We start from the raw sequence: 26,299 nt of genomic DNA on the forward strand, positions 1-26,299 counted from the left end.
GGAGGGAGGGAGAAAGAGAAAAAGAGAAAGGTGGAAAGAAAGCAAATAGATGGGGAGGGAGGGAGGGGGAGAGACAGAGAGAAACAAAGAAAGCGAATAGATGAAGGAAGGAGGGGGAAGGAGGAAGAGAGAGAGAGAAACAAACAAAGCAAATAGATGGGGAGGGAGGGAGGGGGAGAGACAGAGAGAAACAAAGAAAGCAAATAGATGAGGGAGGGGAGAAAAGAAAGAAAAGAGAGAGAGAGAAAGGAAGAAATGAATAAAGAGAGAGAGAAAAAAGGTGAAAAGAAAGAATGAGGTGTAAAGAATCCAAATAGATGGGGGAGGGAGGAAGGAAGGGAAAAAGAGAGAGAGAGAAAGAGAGAGAGATGGAAAGCAAATAAATGGGGAGGGAGGGAGGGAGGGAGAGGAGGAAAGAAAGCAACTTTAACTTTAAATATGTTCTCCAACCCTCCCCACTCATGCCACCCAGCTTGGCTTGGAGAAGGGATTTAAAGAGACAAATGTCTTCTCCAAGCCGGCAGGTGGGGGACTTTGAGGACACATTTAAAGTTGCTTTCTTTCTCTGCTCCGCCCCACCTCAAGCCTACCCACGGAGGGAAACATTGGCTGGGGAAGGGAAGACTGATCAGGGAGGCATGCCTCCCCTTTGCCTCCCCAGCCACCTTCCCGGGAGCCACACAATATATGTGTAAAAGAGCCGCATGTGGTTCCCAAGCTACAGTTTGGCCACCCCTGCTCTAAGCGAACAGTTGTTTTTTTTTACTGACATCTTTGTTAACTACTTGAAAATGTTAGAAACATGTAATAATAAGTTGCCTTGCCTACCATTTCCTTTAATAAAGAATTAATTTTAAAAGGTCAAAAATCAATAATATTTGCTGTGGTCTTCTGACATGCAATAGAGAATAAACTTAAAGAAGATCACTTTATTTTTCTGATGGAGAAAGAGAATTAGACATCCCACTAGTTTTGATTCTGTTTTTGAAACATCAGGAAATTTTGCATCTGCAGCTGTTCAAAAACAATTTTTCCTGTGAGAGATACATCAGTGATTTTTTTCATTGTCTGGGACCAGATCTTAGAGCTTGAAACTGAATTGCTATAGCCATTCTGTTTAGTGTTCTCCAGAATCACTCCAGGAAAAGTGCAGAGGGCATCAGCTTTTCATCTGAATAACTGGCAAGCTTGTACTGTCTGTTCCCAAAATCTGATCTCAAAAGCGATTGCAGTAAACATATTGGGTGCTGACATTCCATTGGGAAGGGCCATGGTTCAGTGTTAGAGTATCTGCTTTGCATGCAAAAAAAATTCAGGTTCAGACTGTGGCGTCTCTGAATTAGAGGTCTAAGAACCAAACTAGACTTGACAGCAACTACCACAGGGACAGCAACTACCACAGGGATGTCTCCACCACTTAAGGGATGAAATTCCCTCTGTTTACAAATGCCATAGGGGTCCAATCCTGATCAGGACTGTGGTGGTGGGGAGGGACTCCTGTTCTCTGAAATTTGGCCTCTTGCAAACAGTTATAAGTGGAGTAGGCTTACCAAACGCCGGCGGGGGAAATCTATTTCCTGGCAGGATGCGTGCCGCGGGGGACGGCTGTGCGCGCTGCACCCGCCGTCGCCAGGATGTGACGCTCCGCGTTACTCTGGCAACGGGGCTGTTTGGGTCCCGTTGCCAGGGTAACGCGGAGCGTCACATCCTGGCGACGGCGGGTGCAGCGCGCACAGCCGTCCCCCGCGGCACGCATCCTGCCAGGAAATAGATTTCCCCCGCCGGTGTTTGGTAAGCCTAAAGTGGAGATAACAGGCACCCTTATTCACACTATGCCACAGTCCTGATTAAGATTGGGCCCTCCCATGACATTTGTAAACAGAGGTAATTTTATCCCTAAAGTGGCAGAGGCATCCTCATGGAGGACTGGGAGATATCATCATGTCTAGTTTGGCTTTAAGCAATAGGTGATGTGAAGGAACTCTCCCTGAGATTCTGGAGAGCTGCTGCCTGTCAATTGTCAATTACTCTGACAGTACTGAGCTTGAGAAATCAATCTTCTGATTCATTAAAAGGCTGCATTGTGTGTGTATTCACTGGGCAGATTTTTTTTTAAAACACAAAACCTCACCTCCATGGTTTATGCAATGTAAATCTCTCCTCTTGTGTTTTTTTTTGGAAAACCATATGGAGGGGAAAAGGTTACCTCTTCCCTCACCCAGAGATGGGGTCCCAGTATAAGTTTCATTCCCTCCTGCAGCTGTTATTTACAAATAAATTTAGAAATTATAAGAATCTACTTTCAAATCTCCAGTATCCCCATTTTATTAAGCCCTTGATCTCTGTTCCAGCCAAAGCACTTACTTAGACAGTACCATTCTTGTATGTAATAACCATACCAGTTATGATTTTGTATGTAATAACCACATGCAGTTTTCTAGTAGACAGTTTCCTTTAAACTGTTTTTAATTCTTTGAAAGGTATTTTAGTGCACAAAAAGTACTCTCATTATTAACAGTACTGAGGATTTGTTTAAATTAATCATTAATAGAAATTTTTAGAAATATCGTAAACCTTCACCGTAGAAATAATTATTTCTGCATGGCTGCTTTTACTGAAATTTTTCAAAATGTGTTGAAGGGAGAATTAATAAAGCTACCTATTGTTGAGAAATGAAGAACCATATTTCAAGTTTATATGGGATCAACATTACAAAAAAATGGCACTCACTTTAAATTGCCCTCTCAGTCAATCCAAGCTTTGAGAAAAGAATTATAAAAGTAATTAATATGTTTCTGCTGTTGTAATCAGTTCAACATATAACAGTAAACAAGACCCTTCAGCATTGTGTAATTAGTGGAGGAATCAGCTCAAGCAGTGATTTTTGCTGTGAGAATAGGGCTGTTGCAAGTGATGGGAGTGTCCTGCTTTTCATGTATGAAATTCTGGAAGATGTGATGTTTGTTCAATGAAGCTTGGTGGCAAAGTATCTGATGACTGCTTTCCAGATGTACGCTTAGCCCATTTAATTATTGTGTAATTTTATCTTGCTTTTTCAAGGCCATCAAATATTGTTTTAGATAATATACTGTGATTATGTCAATACTGATCTTCATAGATGTTGTACAGTATACTAGTATGGCTGAATGTTGTACAGTATACTGTTATTCAGGTAATACATCCTTTAGCACTCTGACCAGATAGCCCAGGCTAGCCTGATCTTGTCAGATCTCAGAAGCTAAGCAGGGTTGGCCCTGATTAGTATTCAGATGGGAGACCACTAAGAAAGTCCAGGGCTGTTACGCAGAGGCAAGCAATGATAAATGTTACCTCTGAATGTCTTCTGCATTGAATATGGGGTTGCCATACCTGGTGCACAACTTGATGGGGGGGAGTGTTTTTAGCTAGTCACAGTGAGGAAGGTAAGAACAATTAAAAAACAAATTCTGATTAATCTTATTTTTGTATCATCATTTTTTGTAAGAAATTGTTTCATAAGTTATATAGTGGAAGTATTTGTGTGTGTGGGGAAAATAAACCCTTTTGTGTGTGAGTCTGAAGCACTGCAGACAAGGAGAACCAGTAAATGACATGTAGGTTCCATAGATTGTTAAACTCTTGAAGAGTGCACTTATTTTAAATGTTTATACTGAAGCATTCTCATTCCTAAAAAATTGCATTTGTCCTGTTTTAAATTGTATCCTAGAAAAGAAAACATTATTCAGAGCTAAGTGAACCTTCCATACTGCACCTTCCATACTGCAAACTTAGTGCTCATTGTCAGGAGTAAAAGACATTATGACTTCTATGCCAAAATATGTGATTGAATCTCAGCTGGGTTGGGGCCCATGTACTCTGCTTTCCTCTCTTTCAGCATTCCCCTTCACATATAGATGCAGGCCAGTCAGTCTGACTTCTGTTGCTGGGAAGATATCAGAGCAGACTTTAAAGGGATTGATATGTAAGCATTTGAAGGACCACTTAGTGATCCAGGGAAGTCAGCATGGTTTTGTTCCCAACAGATCTTGTCACACCAACCTGGTTTCCTTCTTTGATTGTGTGACGAGCTTACTGGATCATGGGAACTCTGTTGATGTGATTTACCTGGATTTCAGTAAAGCTTTTGATAAGGTTCCCTATGACATTCTGATGGGCAAACTGGAAGGCTGTGGACTAGACTATAGGACAGTCCGGTGGATAGGGAACTGGTTAGAGGACTGCACCCAAAGAGTGGTGGTCAATGGCGTTTCATCAGATTGGAGAGAGGTGTCCAGTGGGGTGCCACAGGGCTCGGTTTTGGCCCCGATACTTTTCAATATTTTTATCAGTGATCTGGATGAAGGGGTAGAAGGGCTACTCATTAAATTTGCTGATGATACCAAATTGGGAAGAGTAGCAAACACCCAAGAAAATAGAGCTAAAATTAAACAAGACCTGAATACTCTGGAGAAGTGGGCAGTTGCAAACAGGATGCAATTCAACAAAGATAAATGCTCTCTTTATTACATCTGGGCCACAAAAATATCAAGCACAAATACTGAATGAGGGATATGTTTCTGGGGAGTAGTATATGTGAAAGAGATATTGGGGGTAAGGGTGGACTGTAAACTAGATATGAGCAGTCAGTGTGATGTGGTGGCAAAAAAGGCAAATTCAGTCTTGGATTGTATTAAAAGGGCCATAGCATCGAAATCACAGGAGGTCATAGGCCCTCTGTATACTGTCTTGGTCAGGCCGCACCTGGAATACTGTGTGCAGTTCTGGAGGCCTCACTTCAAAAAGGATGTGGACAAAATCGAGAGGGTGCAGGAGAGTGCAACAAGGATGATCAGGGGTCTGGAGACTGAGCCCTACGAGGAAAGGCTAAGGGCATTGGAAATGTTTAGTTTGGAGAAGAGGAGATTGAGGGGGGACATGATTTTTAAATATTTTTAATTTAATATCTTTAAATATTTGAAAGACTGTCATTTGGAGGAGGGCAAGGAGCTGTTCCAGTTGGCAGCAGAGGATAGGACCCAAAGCAACGCGTTTGTCACGGAGCAGGTGGGGTGTCACCTGATGCTGCCACCACTCTGGATTTAGGATCCCTTGAGAAGGCCCAGAGCACCCTCCCAAGACATTCTGACCTCCCTTTTGGCTGAATAATAGGCCTGAGGACCAGGCAGAGTGAACAATGAAAATAGTTTATTTTATAGGAGGTCAAACAACAAGGTGCAGAATAATAACAGTAAGTGGGTGAAAAGAAAAAAAATCAAATGCCCTAACGCATCTAAATATATACTGTCCCTAGCTCACTATTCCAAGTGACACTAGACTACTCACCGTTCCCATAGGATGAGGGTCTCTTCCCTTCTGGCTCTGTCCTCTTGGAAGAAAGAACAGCTTTTCCTGTTGCACCAGATCTTTATTCCAAGCCCTCCTCTTTTCCTATTGGTCAATTTTGGCTCCAAAACCTCTCAGGGGCTTCTGGGAGTTGTAGGCCCAGCCTCACCTAGAAGAAGAGAAGAAGAAGAGATTGGATTTATACCCCGCCCTTCACTTGGAGTCTCAGAGCGGCTTACAAACTCCTTTCCCTTCACCTCCCCACAACAGACACCCTGTGAGGTGGGTGGGGCTGAGAGAACTCTGACACAAACTGCTCTTTCAGCAACAGCTGTGCCAGAGCTGGTGACTGACCCAAGGTCACATCAGCAGGTGCAAGTGGAGGAGTGGGGAATCAAACCCGGTTCTCCCAGATTAGAGTCCGCACACTTAACCACTACACCAAACTGGCTCTCCCTACTGCTCTCCCTACTGCTAGCCAGGCTCCCTGGGCCTAGTAGGCCTTATGACACCCCCCCCACACCAGACCAAATCATGGGGTCCTTCCCTGGATCCCCATTGATGCGGTCTACACACAAGATTTGAGCTGTGGTTTGCCCTTTCAACTCACTCAACATTAACATATGAAAACAATAATAAAACAGTAAAACAGTATTCTGATCAACATTAAAGAGAACACAAGGTCAGGTTAATGCATTGCAGGTCCTCCAGGGTCAAAGCTCTTCTCTAATATCTCATCATCAGTAGTTGCAAGTCCTTCGCTGGGAGTAAGTTCTAAATTGGATTTTAACCCCGCCTTTCAGTTCAGAGGTTTTGGACATTCTGCTTTTGTGTTGGCTTCAGATGGATGCTTGGTTACTATATCCTGTAACATATACAGTGCCTTTGTCTCAAATATTCTGAATTTAGCCCCTGAAGTTCATGAAAAAGCTCAATTAGGACATGAGGGCGAGCTTCATTTTGAGATATTAATGTAGCTACTTCAGAATAAATGGTGTTTTTCAAAGCGATCACTGCCTGTTTCTGGTTTGAATGTTTTTGTCACAGTAGTTGGATCCATTGGATCTGGCATGCTACTAAAGCTCTCCAGAGAGTCTTCATCAAATTCTCTTCTCCTGCTGGTGTCAAGTTGACATGTGTGATTAACACTAATGGAATGTTGTACTGGCACTGCAAACTCAGTCTTGGGGAACAACTGGCTCTCTTTTCCTCCACTCTGATGGTCATTTACCCAAGTCAGCCTACTGTTCTCTGCTTCCTCCTTAGGTGGCTTCACAACTCTTGGCTTTTCTGCTCCAGCTGTGGAACTACTTTCAAAGGGCTTTGGAAAGGCCATCTCTTCAGTTTTCCCAGTAGTGTTAGGTTCTAGTTGCTGATGCTGTTTTTCACTGGTTTGAGCAGCATAGTTGCATGGAAAGTCATCCAAACTAGATGGGATCATGGAATCAACATTGATACAGACTTCTTCCATGCTGGCGTCCTCCTCTTGATCCTTCTGGAATGCAGTCAGAGTCACTGGAGGAGACTCTGCCACCATCGGCTCTACCACCTTGTGTACAGGGTATGGAGAAGTTGCCAGGGTTTGCTCACCTTGCTGCTGGTTCTCAGACTGACGACGGGTTAACACCCCTATGTAGACATCAGTTTTCCGGCTTGGTTCCTCAGGAACAACTTCAAAGTCATTTAAGAACTGCAGGTAGACATCTTTCTCTGGATTGGCCTTCTTTTCTGCCATCTCAGGTTCATGGACTCTGGGTTCCACAGTCATCTACTCTGCTAAATCTTCCCCCACAAACATGGCTACCGGGGTATAATCCACAACTACCTTCCACGATCCACTCCAGCCTTCATATTTAATAGGTATCCTGGCCACTTTTGCGATCTTTCAGGCGCCGCACCCATCTTTCTTCACCTGGGATGAGGTATTTCAGATCCACAAGAGAGCGGTGGACGGTGGACAACAGGGAGCCAGTGTCTCACCAGGTGCAACACTACGCCCGTCCACAGTAACTTCCATATGGTGGCGCTAAGGAATCCATTCTGAATTGAACTCAGGAGGAGTGGGGTGGGGGCCCACTGGAATCATGTGGTATGAGGGGGTACTTACCTTAGGGCACTGCCTTTTAAGGTGTCCCATCTTGTTGCACGAAAAACACCTTGGTGCTTTCCTCTCTGCAGTTGGCGACTTCACCCCAGCACTCAAGGATACAGGTGGCTTCTCCTGGGATGGCGGTCCCTTTACTTCCGGTTGGTTTCCGGATTTGGGAGGGGACTTAAGGTACTCCCTCTTATGCCAGTCCAAATTAGTGCGGTACCTCTGCCCTCCATAGGCTTCATCCAGTCGCTCCGCCCATTGTCCTGCTTCTTGAAGGGTAGAAGGGCTCTTATCCACCAGGGGGCACCTAATGTACTCAGGGCCTTGATGTCAGCCAGGGTCTTGGCATCAGCGACCTCCACCCACAAGTCATAGGCTTTTCCCAGTCTGTGCATTAACTGTGGGTAGGACACTTTCCCTTCAAGTCTGATCTCTCTGAAGCGCTTCCGGGCCCCTTCCTTGGTGAACCCCACCCTCTCTTGCACTCTCTGCTTGAACAGCTTGTAGTCTGTTCTTTCTTCACCCTCCATCTGCCCAGCCACTGAAGCTAGGACACCACTCAACTGCGGTCTCAGCTTTTCCATGTACAGCTCTGAGGGAACCTTGTAATCAATACAGACTTGTTCAAAATTCTGCAGGAAGGCCTCAATGTCTTTCCCTTCCTTGAACCAGGGGGTACTTCCAACAGTCCTCTTTCCCCATGGCATCTGTAGGAGGTTGGCCCTTTTCTAGCTTAGCCATCTCAACCTTATGCACCAGCCTCATTTTCTCTCGCTCTAATTCCATCCTAGCTGCAGACTCCTCTTTCTGCCTTTCTCTTTCCATCTCCAGCCTAGCTGCAGTCTCTTTCTCCTCAGGTGTCTCAGAGCGGCTTACAAACTCCTTTCCCTTCCCCTCCCCACAACAGACACCCTTTGAGGTAGGTGGGGCTGAGAGAGCACATGACAGAAACTGCTCTTTTTCAAGAACAGCTCTTATCAGAACCATAGTTTGGCCAAGGTCATCCAGCCAGGTGCAAGTGGAGGAGTGGGGAATCAAACCCGGTTCTCCCAGATTAGAGTCCGTGCACTTAACTACTACACCAAACTGTATGAGGGGGCCTCTTCAACTTTTGTGCACTTACAGCAAATTATTCCCCTTTATGAAAGAACTAAAAAATAATAATTTAGTTGGTTACTGATAAACTAGGACTATTAAAATAAAACAAAACCCCAATGAACTATTGTACAGTAACAGAAGTCCTGGTATTTGCTGACATACCTGGGGAGAAGAGAAGGTGGATAAACAACAGCTGTGTGAATAATAGCAAGGATTCTTGCAGAGAAGCTTCAGATCTAGGACACACCTGCTGCAAGTGGGTGTCTTGGAAGCTTTTCTTTTCAGTTACATACACCTGATAATTGCAAGGCTGAAGTGCCCTTGGGTTTTAAGTAATAAAACAAAGCAAAGTGAAAATGAACTGTCACTTTTAAAATTACACATCAAACAGAGCGCACCCAAAGACGTAAGACTTCAGACATTTATGAGATCATTTTAAAGGGCTGTGTATTACTTTCAGTTTTGTATCATGATTATGCTACTTAACAGTAATAATTACAAGTGTACATTATTGCATAGTTTCAGTGATTATGTTGCTTTAATTAAAATGTTTGGAAACAAAAGATTATTATTAAGGCCATTATGCAGTTCTTTTTAAACAAATCAGAAGTCTTCCTGACTGACCTGCATGGCAATTTATTTTAGTTAAACACATATACGTTATTGGAACAATTCTGTTTCTGCCATTTATAAGTTGTCTAAAATGAAGTAATGAAACTCTCCTGAAATTGCACAGCTGCGAATGATTTAGAATGCACTAGGAGTGAATTATGCTCAACCCAAAAGTGTAACTTTTTGGGGATAGTAGTTCTGTGGCATAGCATGCATAGAATGCCATCTTCATTTGTCCAGTTTTTTTTTTTTTTTTTGGTCAAATGCTCTCCAGAAACAAACATGGAGAAGACCTTGAAGAGTTACAGTAGACAATCCTAGGCTAGATTACCCTTTCAACTTCAAGTACAGAACCCCAGCTACTGGTCCCCAGACGGTGGAGCAGTAGCTGATGGTAGCTGATGGTCAACCGTGTTGAACACAGCCAACAGGTCCAACAACAACAACACAGCCGAACCACCTCAATCCAGGTGTCTCCAGTTTGGTGTAGTGGTTAAGTGCGCAGACTCTAATCTGGGAGAACCGGGTTTGATTCCTCACTCCTCCACTTGCACCTGCTGGATGACCTTGGGCAAGCCATAGTTCTGGCACAGCTGTTCTTGAAAAAGAGCAGTTTCTGTCAGAGCTCTCTCAGCCCCACCTACCTCACAGGGTGTCTGCTGTGGGGCGGGGAAAGGAAAGGAATTTGTAAGCCACTCTGAGACTCCTTTGAGTAGTGAAGGGCGGGGTATAAATCCAATCTTCTCCTCCTCCGGAGATCGTCTGTAAGGGCGACCAGTGCTGTCTCTGTCCCATGTCCCGGGCAAAAACCGGACTGGAAGGAATCTAGAATGGAAGCGTCATCCAAAAAGCTTTGTAGCTGGATTGCCACGGCCTTCTCTATTATTTTACCCAAATAGGGCAAATTGGAAACCGGCCAGTAGTTGGCTAGTATGGCCGGATCCAGAGATGGCTTCTTCAAGAGAGGACGCACCACCGCTTCCTTGAGCGCCCCAGGAAACAGTCCCTCAATGAGGGACTTGTTGATAATTTCCCTTAGGGTGTCATGCAACCCATCGGAGTCAGCTTTAATTAGCCACGATGGGCATGGATCAAAGCAGCATGCGGTAGGGCGTACCGCTAGGAGCAGTTCGTCAACTTCCTCTAGGCTGAGTGGACTGAAATAATCCATAACCTGAATCAAAGACGTGCATGGAGCCTCGAGTTTGCTCACTGTATCAACTGTGACAGGCAGATCACGGCAGAGCGATAAGACTTTATCTGCGAACTAGCTCGCAAAAGCCTCACAGCCAATATCCAATTCCCTAGACTTTGGTCTGCCCTGTGGCAGAACAATTAAAGACCAAAATGTTATAAATAATTGGGCTGGGTGTGAGCTCACAGATGCAATTGTGGCTGCATAGAACTCTCTCTTTGCGGCTTTGACCGCCATCTCATAGGATCTCATAAATGTCCTATAAGATGCTCTTGTAGCTTCGTCACGTGCACGCCACCACCATCTCTCTAGCCATCTCAGCCCTTGTTTCATAAGCCGCAACTCCTGGGTATACCAGGGAACAAGCCTAGAATGGGGGTGCAGAGGGTGCCGGACAGTGATCTCGTCAATGGCTGCAGAGAGTCTGCTATGCCAGTCCCCTACAAGCTCATCCATTGAGCCGCTGGGGGCATCGGATCCCGCAGAGCTGCCTGTAACCGTATGGGGTCTATTTGGCTCCGTGTGTGAGCTAAGATGTGCTTGCCACCCATACAGGGTTGGAGTGGAACATTCAGACAGGCTCTCAGGGCATGGTGGTCTGACCATGGTACTGCCCAAGCAGTAATCCAGTACACTGTTACCCCAGCTGTGAAGATCAGATCAAGCATGTGTCTGCCCCGGTGAGTGGGGATCATTACAAATTTTACATCTCCTCATGGTTAGACAGAGTGCAGGCCACTGGACAGACATCCTGCAACCTGAAGGATGGGCCAGAGATGCCATGCTGGGAAGCCAGAACCAGCTTTCTGCATCTGAAGGCAGTTTTGAATTTGGACCAGCAGACCTCAGAGAGCTGCTGAAGAAGCCTGACCAAAATAGTGAAGGTGATGGGCCTTCAGGCATTGGGTGTGGGGAGAGAGAGCCTCCTCCAGCCCTCAGTGACCTGGTGGGTGGTGAAGGTTTGTCAGGGGTCAGCAAAGCTATAGGCCTTTCGATAGAAAGAAATCTCTGTCAAATGAGTGACCATGGTCCTCAGCACTAGGCTCTTCTCTTTCTAAGAGGCTAGGTACTGGAGTACCATGGCTTTGGAGGTGGGCCAGGTGTTTCTGCGCCCGATAGCTGTGGAGAAGGCTAAGATGGCTGCCGCTGCCCATAAATAAGAATGCTATGTGGAGGGAATGATGGAATTAAATACTTCCTGCATGATCAGTTGCTGCCAAAAGTTCACCAGTTCTCCGGGAAGGGGTCTGGGTGGCTGTTCACAGTGGGGGCTAGGGACTGGAACCTCTCATCCTGAAAGTGAGACAAGGGAACCAGGATGTTGGTATTTGTACCTGCAGTATATTGGGCTGAAAAGGAGATGCTAGCAGGCAAGCACCCAAGGATGAACCTGTGCATGAGGAGCATGACTTGCTCAGAGCATGGGGTTTGATGGTTGATGACCCACGCCATGGCCTGGTTGTTGCATCAGAAGAACATCTTCTTGTTCCTGAAGAGAACTGCCGAGGTGATGACTGCTACCAGAATTGGGAAGCATTCAAGGAAGGTGAGGTCCTTCCAGATGTCAGCCCCTACCCAGTGTGCAGGCCACCGTTGGGTACACCAGCAGCTGGTGAAATACACACTAAACCCAACTCTCCCTGATGCATCCAGCTGAACCTATTGTGGTACCCAGATCAGGGGCTTGACAAATCAAGATCCCATTGAAGGTGGAAAGGAAAGAGAGCCAAACCTTTAAATCACCCTTCATGCCCTATATGACCCTAATGTGATGCTGCAGGGAGTAAGCCTTGGCCATGCACCTGGCAAGGTGAGCACAGAAGGCCCACCCAGGAGAAACAACCCTGCAATCAAAGTTTAGATGTCCCAGGAGAGTTTGAAGCTCCCTCACTGCACATTTGCTGTGTGAGAGGACCAGGGTGATAAGGGCCTGAAGGGCAGTCAGCTTGTCATCTGGGAGGCAGGAAGTGCCAGCGATGGAGTCCAGAAGGATCCCCAGGTGAACTACTTATGTGCAAGGGCCCTCAATTTTGTCCTGGGCCATTGGCACACACAGCTCTTCTGCTAGAGCCTGAAAGGCAGCCAGCCAGGAGGTGCAACAGGACTACCCACTTGACCCACAAACTAGAAGTTGTCCAGGTAGTGTTTACCATGGAGGGGGAGAGGTGTGATCCTTGACAGATCATTTCAGAAGACCACTAAAGGCCTTGAAGGCAGTGCAGGCCACAAAGCAGCCCATGGGCATGGCCTTGTCTGTATACCATCGGCCATTTAACTTGAAACCCAACAGACAGAAATTGCTGGGATGGACAGGCAGCAGTTGGAAGGCAGACCAATATCATACTTAGGCAAAAGGGCTGAAACATGGTTGAATGAGGCATGCTACACAGAGTAGAATTCCTGGGGGCTGCCCTTGCTGATGGACTAACATTTGGGGTAGGGCAGGTGATAGAGTAACCTAAACTCTCTCAGTACTTTCTTGGGGACCACTCGTAATAGTGATACCCTCAGGTTTGGAATGGGGGGAGCTGAAGGGGTCCATGATCCAGCCTGCTGTGCACCCCTTGGCTACTTTGGCAGCCAAGACATTGGGCAAGTTAAGCTTACTGGATTCCATAGGGATGTGGGGGATGGTAAAGGAGATGCAAAAACCTAGGTTGAACCCCACCCAAAAGTGGTTAGTGGATTCTGGCTTCAGGTACCACTCCAACAGCAGGTGGAGGTTGCGGGTGCAGATAGGGGTATAAGCTAGGCCCAGCCCTGGAATGTTAGAATGCCTATGGTTATTTCCCAGAGCCTGTGGCAAGATCAGGAGAAATGATGGACACACCTTTCTCCATTCTAGCATTAGAGGAGGATTGACTGCCCCAGAAGAGCTGCTGGCCATTGTGGCTGCGGATGCAGAAAAGCCTGGGTTGGGGCCTATAGCAACTGTAACAGTTATGTTTGGAGTTACAACAGGCTCATTAGCACTTCCCCTGGTTATATTCCCAGCACACTCTACAGACTGACTTGCATCTGAGACCCACTTTTGCTGCCCTGGCTGGGTAGGATCTACACTTGATGTGAGGCCCCATGACCAACAACCAAAGCTTGTCATAGATTAGGTCCCACCTGGCCTGCTCACTGTGTGAGACTTGCTTGCAAAGGCCTTAACGTAATTAGTGCCTGGGCCTTTAATACATGCCCCAAGTGATTGGACAGGTACCAGCTGCATTGGGGATAAGCAGATTGGACCACACCCATGAAGACAGTGTACTCCTCTATCCTTCTAGTTTCAGAAGTGTGAAGAAGTCGACACAGTACTCACTGAGGATATATGGGTGTATTCCCTGACATTGCGGGCTAGGTGAATATCAGACAGATCCTCTAGATCAGGGGTGTCAAACATAAGGCCCCAGGGCTCAGTACCCCAGGGGAGTTAGTTCAACATTTTCCCAGTCCACTTCCATGGTGGCTCAGGGACAGGGGAGAGCTCGCAATATCCAGCTACTTCATATTTTTACCCTGGCGACTGAGCTCACAACATTGGTGGTGGGAACTGGCTGGGGAATGGGTTTGCCCCCTTCCAGGCAGTGTGGGAGAGTCTGCCCAGCACTACACCACTGGGTCTCTAGTCCACCCGTGTGGGTTTTTCTCTATACCCCTCCCAGCCCATGGGGTGTTGCAGTGAGGACACACGGACTCAGAGCTTATAGGTGCTGTCCTTTATAAAGTTTGCATTTCTGCTACTTGGCATTACATTTTATGGCACACATGGCGGAGCCTAACAAAGTGACATTTATGTCAGATCTGGCCCTTGTAACAAATGAGTTCAACATCTCTGCTCTAGATCATTACATGTGACTAAGGCAGATGTGGGCCATGGAGCCTGTCTGGAACACCAAACAGCCATGGGGCACTGATGCCCCTCCTCCTGATGGCCCAGGTGGACATAAGAACATAAAGAGATGTCAGTGTTGGAACAGGCCAAAGGCCCATCCAGTCCAACACTCTGTATCACACAGTGGCCAGAAATACCAGTGCCATCAGGAGGTCCACCAGTGGGGCCAGGACATTAGAAGCCCTCCCACTGTTGACCCCCCCCCAAGCACCAAGATGACAGAGCATCACTTGCCCCAGAGTCCCTATCTATACCTTGTGGCTAATAACCACTGATGGGCCTCTGCTCCATATGCTTATCTAATTCCCTTTTGAAGCCGTCCATGCTTGGAAGCCGCCACCACTTCCTGTGGCAGTGAATTCCAAGTGTTAATCACTCTTTGGGTGAAGAAGTACTTCCCACGAGTTCTTGTATTGTGAGAAAGGGAGAAAAGTACCCATAGGCGTAATCTTCGTGGGGGCGGCGGGGCTTCAGCCCCCGCCGAAATTTTCAGGAAAGTGCTCAGCCTCCCCTGGGAGCCACCCTTGCTCCTAGCACAGCAATGCCTCTGGCCCAGCCCCAGCCCCCCCCGGGAAATTGGAAAGTCTACACCGTTGAAAGTACCTGTTTCTCTACCTGCTCTTTCCCATGCATAATTTTATAAACCTCAATCATGTCACCCCTCAGTTGTCGTTTCTCCAAGCTAAAGAGCCCTAAGCACCTTAACGTTTCCTCATAGGGAAAGTGTTCCAACCCTTTTATCATTCGAGTTGCCCTTTTCTGCACTTTTTCCAAAGCTATAATATCCTTTTTAAGGTGTGGTGACCAGAATTGCACACAGTATTCCAAATGAGGTTGCACCATTGATTTATATAGGGGCATTATGATATTGGCTGATCTGTTTTCAATACTCTTCCTAATAATCCCCAGCATAGCATTGGCCTTCTTTATTGCAGTCACACACTGTCTCGACATTTTCAGTAAGTTATCTACTACAACTCCAAGATCTCTCTCTTGATCAGTCTCAGCCAGTTCAGATCCCATCAACGTGTACTTATATTTAGGATTTAGGATTTTTGGCTCCATGACAAAAATGGCATGTGGGCACCTGCAACCCAATAATCCCCAGAAGCATGAATAGATTCCTTATCCAAGGTGGACTCACCTGCCGAACTCCCACTGTGCAATATGTTGTCATCTCATGTTGACCTTCTTGCCTTTTGCCGCTTGGGTGATTCCTCTTGTGGGGCCCACATCTCCTGGGATCATCTTCATTGGAGGTGCTGGAGTTGAGGCCTGTGAAAGCAGTGGCTGCCACCCCGCAAACTAGAAAGCCCCATGATGTCACATTGAAAATGAGGGGGTGAGAAATCCTTTCCCAGCTGGGGGCCTCTTGCTTGCACAACATGGCTGTTGCTGTTGGTGAAGTGGTGGTGGCTACAAGCATGGACGGCTTCAAAAGGGAATTAAATAAGCATATGGAGCAGAGGTCCATCAGTGGCTATTAGCCACAAGGTATAGATAGGGGCTCTGGGGCAAGTGATGCTCTGTCTTCTTGGTGCTTGGGGGGGTCAACAGTGGGAGGGCTTCTAATGTCCTGGCCCCACTGCTGGACCTCCTGATGGCACTGGTATTTCTGGCCACTGTGTGACACAGAGTGTTGGACTGGATGGGCCTTTGGCCTGTTCCAACACTGACATCTCTTTATGTTCTTATGTCCACCTGGGCCATCAGGAGGAGGGGCATCAGTGCCCCATGGCTGTTTGGTGTTCCAGACAGGCTCCATGGCCCACATCTGCCTTAGTCACATGTAATGATCTAGAGCAGAGATGTTGAACTCATTTGTTACAAGGGCCAGATCTGACATAAATGTCACTTTGTTAGGCTCCGCCATGTGTGCCATAAAATGTAATGCCAAGTAGCAGAAATGCAAACTTTATAAAGGACAGCACCTATAAGCTCTGAGTCCGTGTGTCCTCACTGCAACACCCCATGGGCTGGGAGGGGTATAGAGAAAAACCCACACGGGTGGACTAGAGACCCAGTGGTGTAGTGCTGGGCAGACTCTCCCACACTGCCTGGAAGGTGCTGGGGGGGGGGTCAACAGTGGGAGGGCTTCTAATATCCTGGCCCCACTGGTGGACCTCCCTTTTTGGCCACTGAGTGACACAGAGTGTTGGACTGGATGGGCCTTTGGCCTGATCCAACATTGGCGTATCTTATGTTCTTATGACCGAAAATGGCTGCCAAAGTGTCTGTGCCAAAGCAAAGTGCCAAAGCAAGGAGCAAGAAGACCACATTCCCACTCACCACAAAAGAGAAGGAAGAAAAAGAAGAGTGAGAAAAAGGAGTGGAAGTGTTTCAGCTCTTCAGGGCAGGTATGGGAGGACTTCAGCTTGATGGAGGAGGAACCAATGCTCTTAGCTGAGCTGTGGGAGTCTCAGTCCCTCCTAGGCCACCACTTCCAGAGGTAAACTGTACAAGCTGATGCAGAACTCCCTCCCTCGGCCCAGTGAGGGTAACAGATGTATGATGGATGGTAGAACTTACCAGTAGCAAGTACCATCTTTGGTTTTACTATTTACAAACATGAAGTACCTAGCTGGTGAACAATAAATGATGCACTGGAAGCAGTCTTCTCAGTAGTCATTATATGGCTGGATTTTACAATTTTACCTATGAATATATTGTTTAGGGCCAATTCTACCACTGTATTGTAATTGGGGCTAAATGGAAACATTATTATACTCAGGAGTTTTGAGGATATAAATCTGATGCCAGGCTATCTTGGTAGTAAAGTATACATGAGAAAGAACCTTCCAAGCTATCTCCTTGAAACTTCATTCATTTTAGTAGGATGAAGCTTAGGAACCTTGTGCAAACCCTATTGTTGTGAATGGAAGTCGTGTACTCATGGGCTTTGTGAACTGTCCATATGTATGCATTTTTACTTCAAAGGTGTAAGCTCTTTTATACCGTGTTCTCCTTGAGACTAAACATGTTTCTTTCTTGATAGGTGTCTATTCCCAGTAAAATAAACTCTATGTGCTCTGTTTATAAGCTGTTATTTATATAGCAATTGTAGCTGAGTACTGAGACTCAAAGCTTAAGCAAAAATTGCTTGAGATGGAGTGTATTGTGCCTGTGCTGTCATCCAATCCAGTGAAACACATTGTTACCAGGCTGCTAGTCTAGTGATGCTCCGCTATAAATATTTAGTGTCTTGGCACTTGTCATAAGAACGTAAGAGACACAAATGTTGGATCAGGAATACTTTCCTTCGGGTACCCTTTTTGGGGGCCCGTAACTCAGACCCACTAAGTTCAGTACTCACCAAACCTAGAGGGCCGGTAGAGGATAGTCAGCTGGAGGGCCACTGTGAGTTTGTTGTCTCTAGCATGCCGGGGGGGGGGCATTTTACCACGTCATGGTTTGTTCAGTTTGTAATGATTCATGAACTGCCACAAACCGCATTTTACAGGTTTGTGTCCATTCCTAGTCACTGGACTGTTTTATTTTGTTCTGATAGACTAATATGGCTACCCCTCTGCAATTCTATTAATACTTCTCTGTTAGTAAGTCTCATTGTATAACATGATATACTTCAGGGGGAGTCCTAAGCAAGTCTACAAAGAATTATCAGACTTCTGAGCATTGGTATTGTAGTCCCAAATTATATCTTAATATTACAGTCTCTGCATTAAGTCTTACCCACAGGAACAACCCACAGCTTGTGAACACACAGAGCCTATTTGCTGGTCCAGTTATTGGCTTAAAAACCAAAGGAAAAAAGGGGGGGGACTCAACCCATAATGAAGCTGCGATGTAAGAGGGTCAAGCTACAGGTAAATTAATATTAAAAATATACAAGTGTTTATTAGGATGTACACAAGGAAATATTCCATTCATCAGGATGTGTGTCACCAGCATCAAAGGTAGTAGTCAAGTTACAAACTGCTAACATTACATCATTATACAGTAGAACCTAGGGATGATGCAATCACCCACCTGCATTGCACAATGCTATTGCCAAGGAATAGATTCTTTTGAACTATGGTGCTGGAGAAGACTCTTGAGAGTCCCTTGGACTGCAAGAAGATCAAATCAGTCAATCCTAAAAGAAATCAACCCTGACTGTTCCCTGGAAGGCCAGATAATGAAACTGAAGCTCAAATACTTTGGCCACCAAATGAGAAGGGAGCACTCACTGGAGAAGACCCTGATGCTGGGAAAGATTGAAGGTCAAAGAAGACGGGGACGGCAAAGGATGAGATGGTTAGACAGTGTCATAGATGCAATGAACATGAAATTGAGCAAACTTGAGAGGACGGCGGAAGACCGGAAGGCCTGGCGTGATCTTGTCCATGGGGTCGCAAAGAGTCGGACTTGACTGTGCGACTGAACAACAATTGCCAAGGAAGAGATTACAAGGTGGGAGGGGGTGAAGAGGAGAGAGAGAGAACTAGAAGGGGGGAGGATAACTGTAAAGCATATAAGGTAACCTCAGTAAAAATTTCTTATTATCTTTAAAAAAAAATTGATAACATATATTTACTATAAACAGTTGATATATAATAATCTGGCTTTTTTCCTTTTTTTCAACAATTTCAGAAAGCAACACCTGGTCTCACACACACGCACACATCATTCTGTATGCATGTATTTCTGGATGTGTGTCATTGTAAAATAAGGGGCCAAAACGTGTATGGTCCTTAGGTCAAATGTTTTATCCATCTATTGGATATGTATAACAATCAGTTCCGAATGAAAGATGTTCTTTGATTGATATTTAGACTATTTCTTTTAACCTTTTTATGTTTTATTTATGTGTACACCCTAAAAAACGTTTCTATATTTTTATATAAATTTATCTGTAGCTTGACCCTCTTACATCCCAGTTATTGGCTTGCCTTAATTTTTAATGACTGAACTTGCATAATGTAGAAAATGTCTGAAGAAGCTAAAAAACAAGGAATGTTTTATGCATTTAATTAAAAGTATACACACACAAACACCTTTAAATAAATAAATGTGCACTATTTATTTACTTCCTTCATTTATACCCTGTCTTTCTCACCAATGGGAAATCAGAGCTGCTTACATTATTTTCCTCTCCCGCATTTTGTCCTTTCAACAAATATAGGCTGTGACTGGCCCAAAGTCACCTAGCAAGCTTCCATGGCACAGTGGGGATCTGGACCTGAGTCTCCCAGATCCTAGTCTGATGCTGTAATGACTAAGCCACTCTGCCTGTCACTATTGTCAGGGTTCCCAGTCAATCACAAGCAACACCAGGTCTGCAGGAATACCAGTTTATTGATTGACTGGGAACCCTGACAATAGTTAGAGGACCCAGAACCATTAGGTTTCTAGCGGGAAGCTTAGGGAAGAAGTGCATCAAGCTCCAAGGCCATCTGCAAGATAAGCACCAGGCTAGAGAATGCATGGGAGAGGGATGCGAGCACAAACGAGAGTTACACCCCCAGCTCATGGCAGCGTCAGCTGACAACTATGATATGCAGTAATGGGTCCTCTAATTTATCTGAAAGGTCTTCAGAACAACATACACCAAGAAACACATCTACTTTTAATGGAAGATTACCTGTCGATGGGGTTTTGTGAATTATTGTTTGTGAAGAAAATGAAATTCTTAGTAATTTAGTGTGGATGAAAACTTGTGTTCATGTCATATCTGGATGGGAAAAGAAGCTGCTTACACTAGAAGGTTTTTCTTTGCCTTGGCTTCCAAACTGGAACACATTTTTGGAAGCTTGCACATGTCATATTGTAATCATCCTGTTACTAGCACATGATTTCCCTTACCTGCTTATATTTTAATGTTCTTGGAAAGATCACACTCTGTTAGGATGTCTTCTGGAAGGAATGGTGCACATTTTCCTGTGCGGCAAAGGCTCTACCTAGATTGATGTGTTTTTTCTACTGTGAGTCCCTTGCAGACACCACTTTCTCACCAGTTTCCCCCCCCCCGCCTTGCCACTAGAGAGCATTTTGAGTCTTTTTAAATGTAATTGCTGTAATGCTGTAATAATTCTATTAAAAGTTGAGATACATAAGTGGCAACAGATTGCTTTAACACTATAATGACCTATTGCTATAACAGTTCTATTAAAATATGAAACAGACTAGGAATAAGGCCCATTGCGGAAATAAATACAACGAGCTCTAGAACGAGGCTCTGGGCGGGTGCCCCGGTCTTGGGCACTCAGTGTCAATTTACTGTGGCAACCTCAGCAGGGTGTAATGACACAGAGTTCACCATTTTCTTCAGATGAACTGATTTCTGCTACCTGAGGAATAGTTGTAATTCTGAGTGATCTCCAGCCCCCACCTGGAGATTGGCAACAGTGGTTCCCCATGAGGGAATGGCTGGTTTGGAGGGTGGAGTCTATGGCATTTTACCTGTCTGAGGTCCTACCCCTTCTCCAAGCTTCACCCCTCAAATCTCCAGGAATTTTCTAACCTGGGGTTGGCAACCCTATCTTCTTCACAGTCAACCATCAACCTCCTGGAGAGCAGTTGTAATTCTGAGTGATCTCCAGCCCCCACCTGGAGATTGGCAACAGTGGTTCCCTGGGAGGGACTGGCTGGTTTGGAGAGTGGAGTATATGGCATTATACCTTTCTTTCTTTCTTTTTTAATCCCCCGGAGGGGAGTATTTTATTGGTTTTTTCAAAATACTACAAACTACAACCGAAAATTAGGGAGGGAAAACTACAACTAGGGAGAAAGAAAAGCAAACCACTAATAACTAAAACTCCAAGAATAGGAGATCATAACCACACTCTGGTAAGTCTCTTAAAACAGATTTGGATGTTTATTCTTCCACTCCCCCCTCTCTATTTCGTGCTTTTGTTCATGCATTTGGGAGGGGCCCCTCCCCCGCTCACTTTTTGTCGCTCCGTGGGGGGATAGCTTTTTTTAAAAAAATGCTCATGCTTGCTTTAACCTGACTCACCGTTCATTGTTGGCCTTGGCCACGCTCGGCATCGTTCATTTTGCTCGATCTCCGACACCTGTCCCAGTCAACAGCTCTAAGTCCATTCGGACACTCAGCAGCAGGAACGTTGGGGTGGAGGAGCGCCTCAATTCTCTGGCATCGTGCAATCGAAGAGGTCACCCCTCAAAAGCCCCATGGCTGGGAGCCTTTTGCCATGGCTCTGGGGGGGGGGTCGCGACCCGTCGCACCCCCTCCTACACACTGGTGCGCAGATTACATCCCCGGGAGGTCCAGGAGATGCATCTGCCTGCGTGTCACCATTAAGCGGAAGTCAGGCATTGTACCTTTCTGAGGTCCTACCCCTCCTGAAACCTCACCCTCTCCAGACTCCGTCCCTCAAATCTCCAGGAATTTTCAACCTGGAGTTGGCAACCCTGTCTCCTTCCCAGACAATAATCAAACTACCTTTATTTTCCCCTCACTCTTCAGCTTTCCACCCCCCACACATCTGCAGCCTCTACCGTGCTCTGATGCCCTGACCGCTACGTCACATTGGCTGTCATACGGGGGCCATCTCAGCAGGATATAAGGACACAGAGTCCACCATTTTCTCCAGGGGAACTGATCTTTGCCATCTTGAAACCAGTTGTAATTCTGAGTGATCCTCAGCACTCATCTGGAGATTTGCAACAATGGTTTTCCCCACCAGGCACTAAAGGGAAATGTATTTTACCTCAGAACAGCAGCAGCAAACTGTTTGGAAGGTTAGAGGCAAAGGCCAGTGAGGTCACATATGCAAATGACCTTTGTGTTCCGAGGCAAAGGCCAGTCAGGCTACATATGCAAATGATCTCTGTGTTCTGATTGGCTGTGCGGGGGAGAGGAACAGCAAACTGTTGAGAATGTTGGAGGCAGGACTCAGGCAAAGCAGTCAATGGATAGGGAGACCCTCTGAATGACAGATCAGGGAGCTAACTGATTAAGGCGACGTGTTGGAACGTTGTGGAACCACTACTCAATTATATATAAGGACAGGATAAGTGATGATACATCATTATTGCACTATAAAAGTCTATTGGCACTTAGCTGTTTCAAGTTTTAATAGATCCCGTGCATGAAGAACAGAAGATAAAAGGGGTTGGCAAGTCACTATGATGTCCATGATGATCACATCTTTGAGAACCTGTAAGAAGGTGATGGTATCCCAGCTGAGCTATTCAAAGTCTTAGAAGAGGATGCTGTTAAAGTTCTGCACTCCATTTGCCAGCAAATTTGGAAAACGCAACAGTGGCCACAGGATTGGAAAAGATCAGTATACATTCCAATCCCAAAGAAGGGCAATGCCAAGGAATGTTCAAACTATCGCACAATTGCACTCATATCACACGCTAGCAAGGTCATGCTCAAGATCCTACAAGCTAGGCTTCAACAGTACGTGGATAGAGAACTACCAGAAGTACAAGCTGGGTTCCGAAGAGGTAGAGGAACTAGAGATCAAATTGCCAACATTCACTGGATTATGGAGAAAGCACGACAAGGATGTATACTGTCACCTTGCTTATTTAATATATATGCAGAGTACATCATGCGAAATGCTGGCCTGGATGAATCACAAGCGGGAATTAAGATTGCTGGGGAAAAGATCAACAACCTCAGATATGCAGATGATACCACTCTAATGGCTGAAAGTGAAGAGGATCTAAAGAACCTCTTGCTCAGAGTAAAAGAGGAGAGCGCAAAAGTGGGCTTGAAGCTCAACATCAAAAAGACTAAGATCATGGCATCCGGCCCCATCACTCCTTGGCAAATAGAAGGGGAAGTCGTGGAAGTAGTGACAGACTTCACGTTCCTGGGATCCCAGATCACCGCAGACTGTGACTGCAGCCATGAAATTAAAAGACGCCTGCTCCTTGGGAGGAAAGCGATGGCGAACCTAAACAGCATGATAAAAAGTAGAGACATCACCCTGCCAACAAAAGTCCGCATGGTCAAAGCAATGGTATTCCCAGTAGTCATGTATGGCTGCGAGAGCTGGACTATAAGGAAGGCCGAGCGCCGAAGAATAGATTCTTTTGAACTATGGTGCTGGAGGAGACTCTTGAGAGTCCCTTGGACTGCAAGAAGAACAAATCAGTCAATCCTCAAAGAAATCAACCCTGACTGTTCCCTGGAAGGCCAGATAATGAAACTGAAGCTCAAATACTTTGGCCACCAAATGAGAAGGGAGCACTCACTGGAGAAGACCCTGATGCTTGGAAAGATTGAAGGTCAAAGAAGACGGGGACGGCAAAGGATGAGATGGTTAGACAGTGTCATCGATGCAACGAACATGAAGTTGAGCCAACTTCAGAGGACGGCAGAAGACCGGAAGGCCTGGAGAGAGCTCGTCCATGGGGTCGCGAAGAGTCGGACTCGACTGTGCGACTGAACAACAACAACAAAGAAGTCATTGTGGAGCTTTAATGGAAAGGGGGAGGGAGTGCAGAAAACTCCCACATGTAGAAGCTCTGTCATTGCTGCGAATGTCTTTACACTCACAGTGGTGATGAAAGCAAAGCAACAAACTTAACTAGGCATTAGGGGTGTGCATTTAAACTGGACTGCCCAGCCAGGATCTCCTGTGGCCATGGGAAGCAGATTGTTCCCCACCAGCTCAGCTTTGTGCTGGCTTCTCCTGCAGCTCAGTTTAAATCCCTGTGTACATATTGCAATCTTTACAAACTCCCAGCACAGAGGATAACTGTAACCAGACAAGTGTCATTCGTCAACTAGGACAAGGAAACCTGGGGGCACAAAATTTATGGAGAAATTCAGAGGGATATAAATTTAGAAGTACCCATAATTTGATAGGGTACACTCCAGGAACAGCTTCACACCTTAATTGGCTGTTTCTTGGAACCAAACCCCAGGCAAATTTTCAGAGGTTTTGAGCCTCAGGCTTTTCTGTGTTTAAAAGGTACAGCAATGCATGGATTGGGGCCATGAAGCTGTTCTCTTGATAGGCAGCTGTGTTCAACTAAAATAGAATTGTTGGTGTGAAAAGGTGTATTAACAGAGCAATCCTGAGCGGGTCTCTTCAGTGGGTCTTAGGACTGCAATGTAAATGTCACTGAAGATGCCAGGTATTAATAAAAATGCTGTTATTTTCAACCTGGCTGGCATTGGAATGTAAGGTACTAACCTTTTGTGCCTTTACAAATGATGAGCTATACATAATTAAACTCTAACTGTGGTACAGCATGTAGAGATTTCTTAAGATGTGAGGTGGGAAGCAATGAAGTCTCTGCTAATTAAAATAATTTTTAATATGTTTTGTTGCAACAGCAGCAGAAATTGTTTTTGTTTATGCACTGTTGTTGTTTGAAGAATAATACTAATGACAGTTTATGCATTTTACTTTCTGGGTTTTTAGAACCTAATAGCTCCCACAAGCATGTAAAAAGTACATTTTGTTTTGTTTCTAGATCTGTTAGCTGTGCCTAAGCATCCCTATGCCGCTATGGAGAACTGGGGATTAAGTGTTTTTGTGGAGCAGAGAATACTTCTGGATCCCAGCATTTCTTCCATATCATACTTACTTGATGTCACAATGGTCATTGTACATGAGCTATGCCATCAGGTAGGAGACAAAACCCTATTATTTGTCACCATATATCATTTTTTAAAAAAGCTAAGCATTTTCTGTGCCAATTGCTTCCTCCAAGAGATAATAGATGAGCTTATTTTAGTTGTAGTAAAGTGTAAACCCTTGATGATACGATCATGATGGAAAGGAACACATAACTGAATGTTAATAAAGTTCCTAATGATAGTGATAAACAGTTCCTCACCAAACTTCACTGAATGATGTACAATAAATATTATAAAATGTCCTTTTCAGGGTGGTTGTAATAGACTTTTGACTTTATATAGTTAAGTATTGTGATGGTCTCTGGGAATGATTTATTACACTGCTGTTAACAGTTTCAGGCTGAGTTTCATGTTCTTGTCAAAATTTGCATTGGCTGAAATCAATTTGAGAGTTCCTTTTTTCCTTGTACATAAACTTTGGAGCAGTTCCCCCCCTTTATTTTTCCTGCCACTGGTCTTTGGTTCATAAATGATTGATATCTTGCCTCTTTGAGTATTGAAAGTCTTAAATATACTTTGAAACTTGGTAATAATTCCATGTTACACATATTCCACATTCATTCTTTTTCTTCCATTTTCTTATTTTGATCTAAACATAGTATAAACTTTTAGCAATGCGGGCTGAATGTAAATGTTGGAAGCAGTATGCTATAGGAAGTAGAAACCTGTTTTTCCTCCATTGGAAACCAGCAGCCTTCACCTTAAAATCTACCAGGTTTTACTGTGCAATCTTCATGACACTTGGGTTGTGAGGTTTCAAGAGATCCTTTTAGTAAAACAGGAAATTTGTAACATTTTCCCCCCAGAATGGGAAACAGCTCACAAAGACAACAAAGAGTTTTGTGACAATTTAAAGATGATCAATTGTATTGTTGCATAAGGCTTTAGTGCCATGTGACTGTATGGCAGAATAACATGGCTACCTTTCTGGAATTTAGTGTAGGAGAAGCTCTGCACTGGAGATGTTTATAGGTAAATTTGTAAATAATGGATGGGACAGGTTCATGGTGCAATCCTGTGCATGCTTACCTGATAGTAAGCTTCACTGGCTACAGTGGGGCTGATGTCTGAATAATTATTTACATGATTGTACAGTAAGACTGTGATCTTGTACACTTTAGAAATAAAACCCATTAATTAAAGTGGGACTTATTTCTAGGTAAATGTGCATAAGATTCCACAGTTAAGCATATTCTTATTTTTTTCCATCAAAATCAGGAGCGCTTTGTTTGATTTGTGTCCTTTGTTTGCAAGACAACTTTGTGGTAAAAATACTTAATTGCCAAGGACAAAACTGCACTTATGTGAGATCCATGATTGGATCTCCTAACATTTTCTTTAATATTAAAACACTGATGTTATCCCTCTTCCTCTTCCTTTTTATTCTGTATGTGATATCTATATCTAGAGAGAGTGATTAAAATGTGGAATTTGCTGCCAGAGGATATAATGATGGCCACAGGAATAAATAGTTTTAAAAGAGAATTCAGTAGTTTCATGGAGGATGTCTATCAATGGCTACAAGCC

At 44.9% G+C, this 26,299-nt stretch overlaps 1 protein-coding gene across 1 annotated transcript in view; it reads left to right on the top strand.

Moving 5' to 3' along the window:
• Positions 1–26,299, top strand: part of TRHDE (thyrotropin-releasing hormone degrading enzyme) — a 469,626-nt gene that overhangs the window by 217,691 nt on the left and 225,636 nt on the right. Inside the window, exon 4 of the mRNA XM_015417024.1 lies at positions 24,607–24,761. Coding sequence (XP_015272510.1) covers positions 24,607–24,761 — 155 coding nt within the window. The remainder of the gene's footprint in view (positions 1–24,606; positions 24,762–26,299) is intronic.

Source organism: Gekko japonicus, unplaced genomic scaffold (genome assembly GCF_001447785.1).
Source record: "Gekko japonicus isolate JY-2015 unplaced genomic scaffold, Gekko_japonicus_V1.1 scaffold548, whole genome shotgun sequence".
Classification (NCBI taxonomy): Eukaryota; Metazoa; Chordata; class Lepidosauria; order Squamata; family Gekkonidae; genus Gekko; species Gekko japonicus.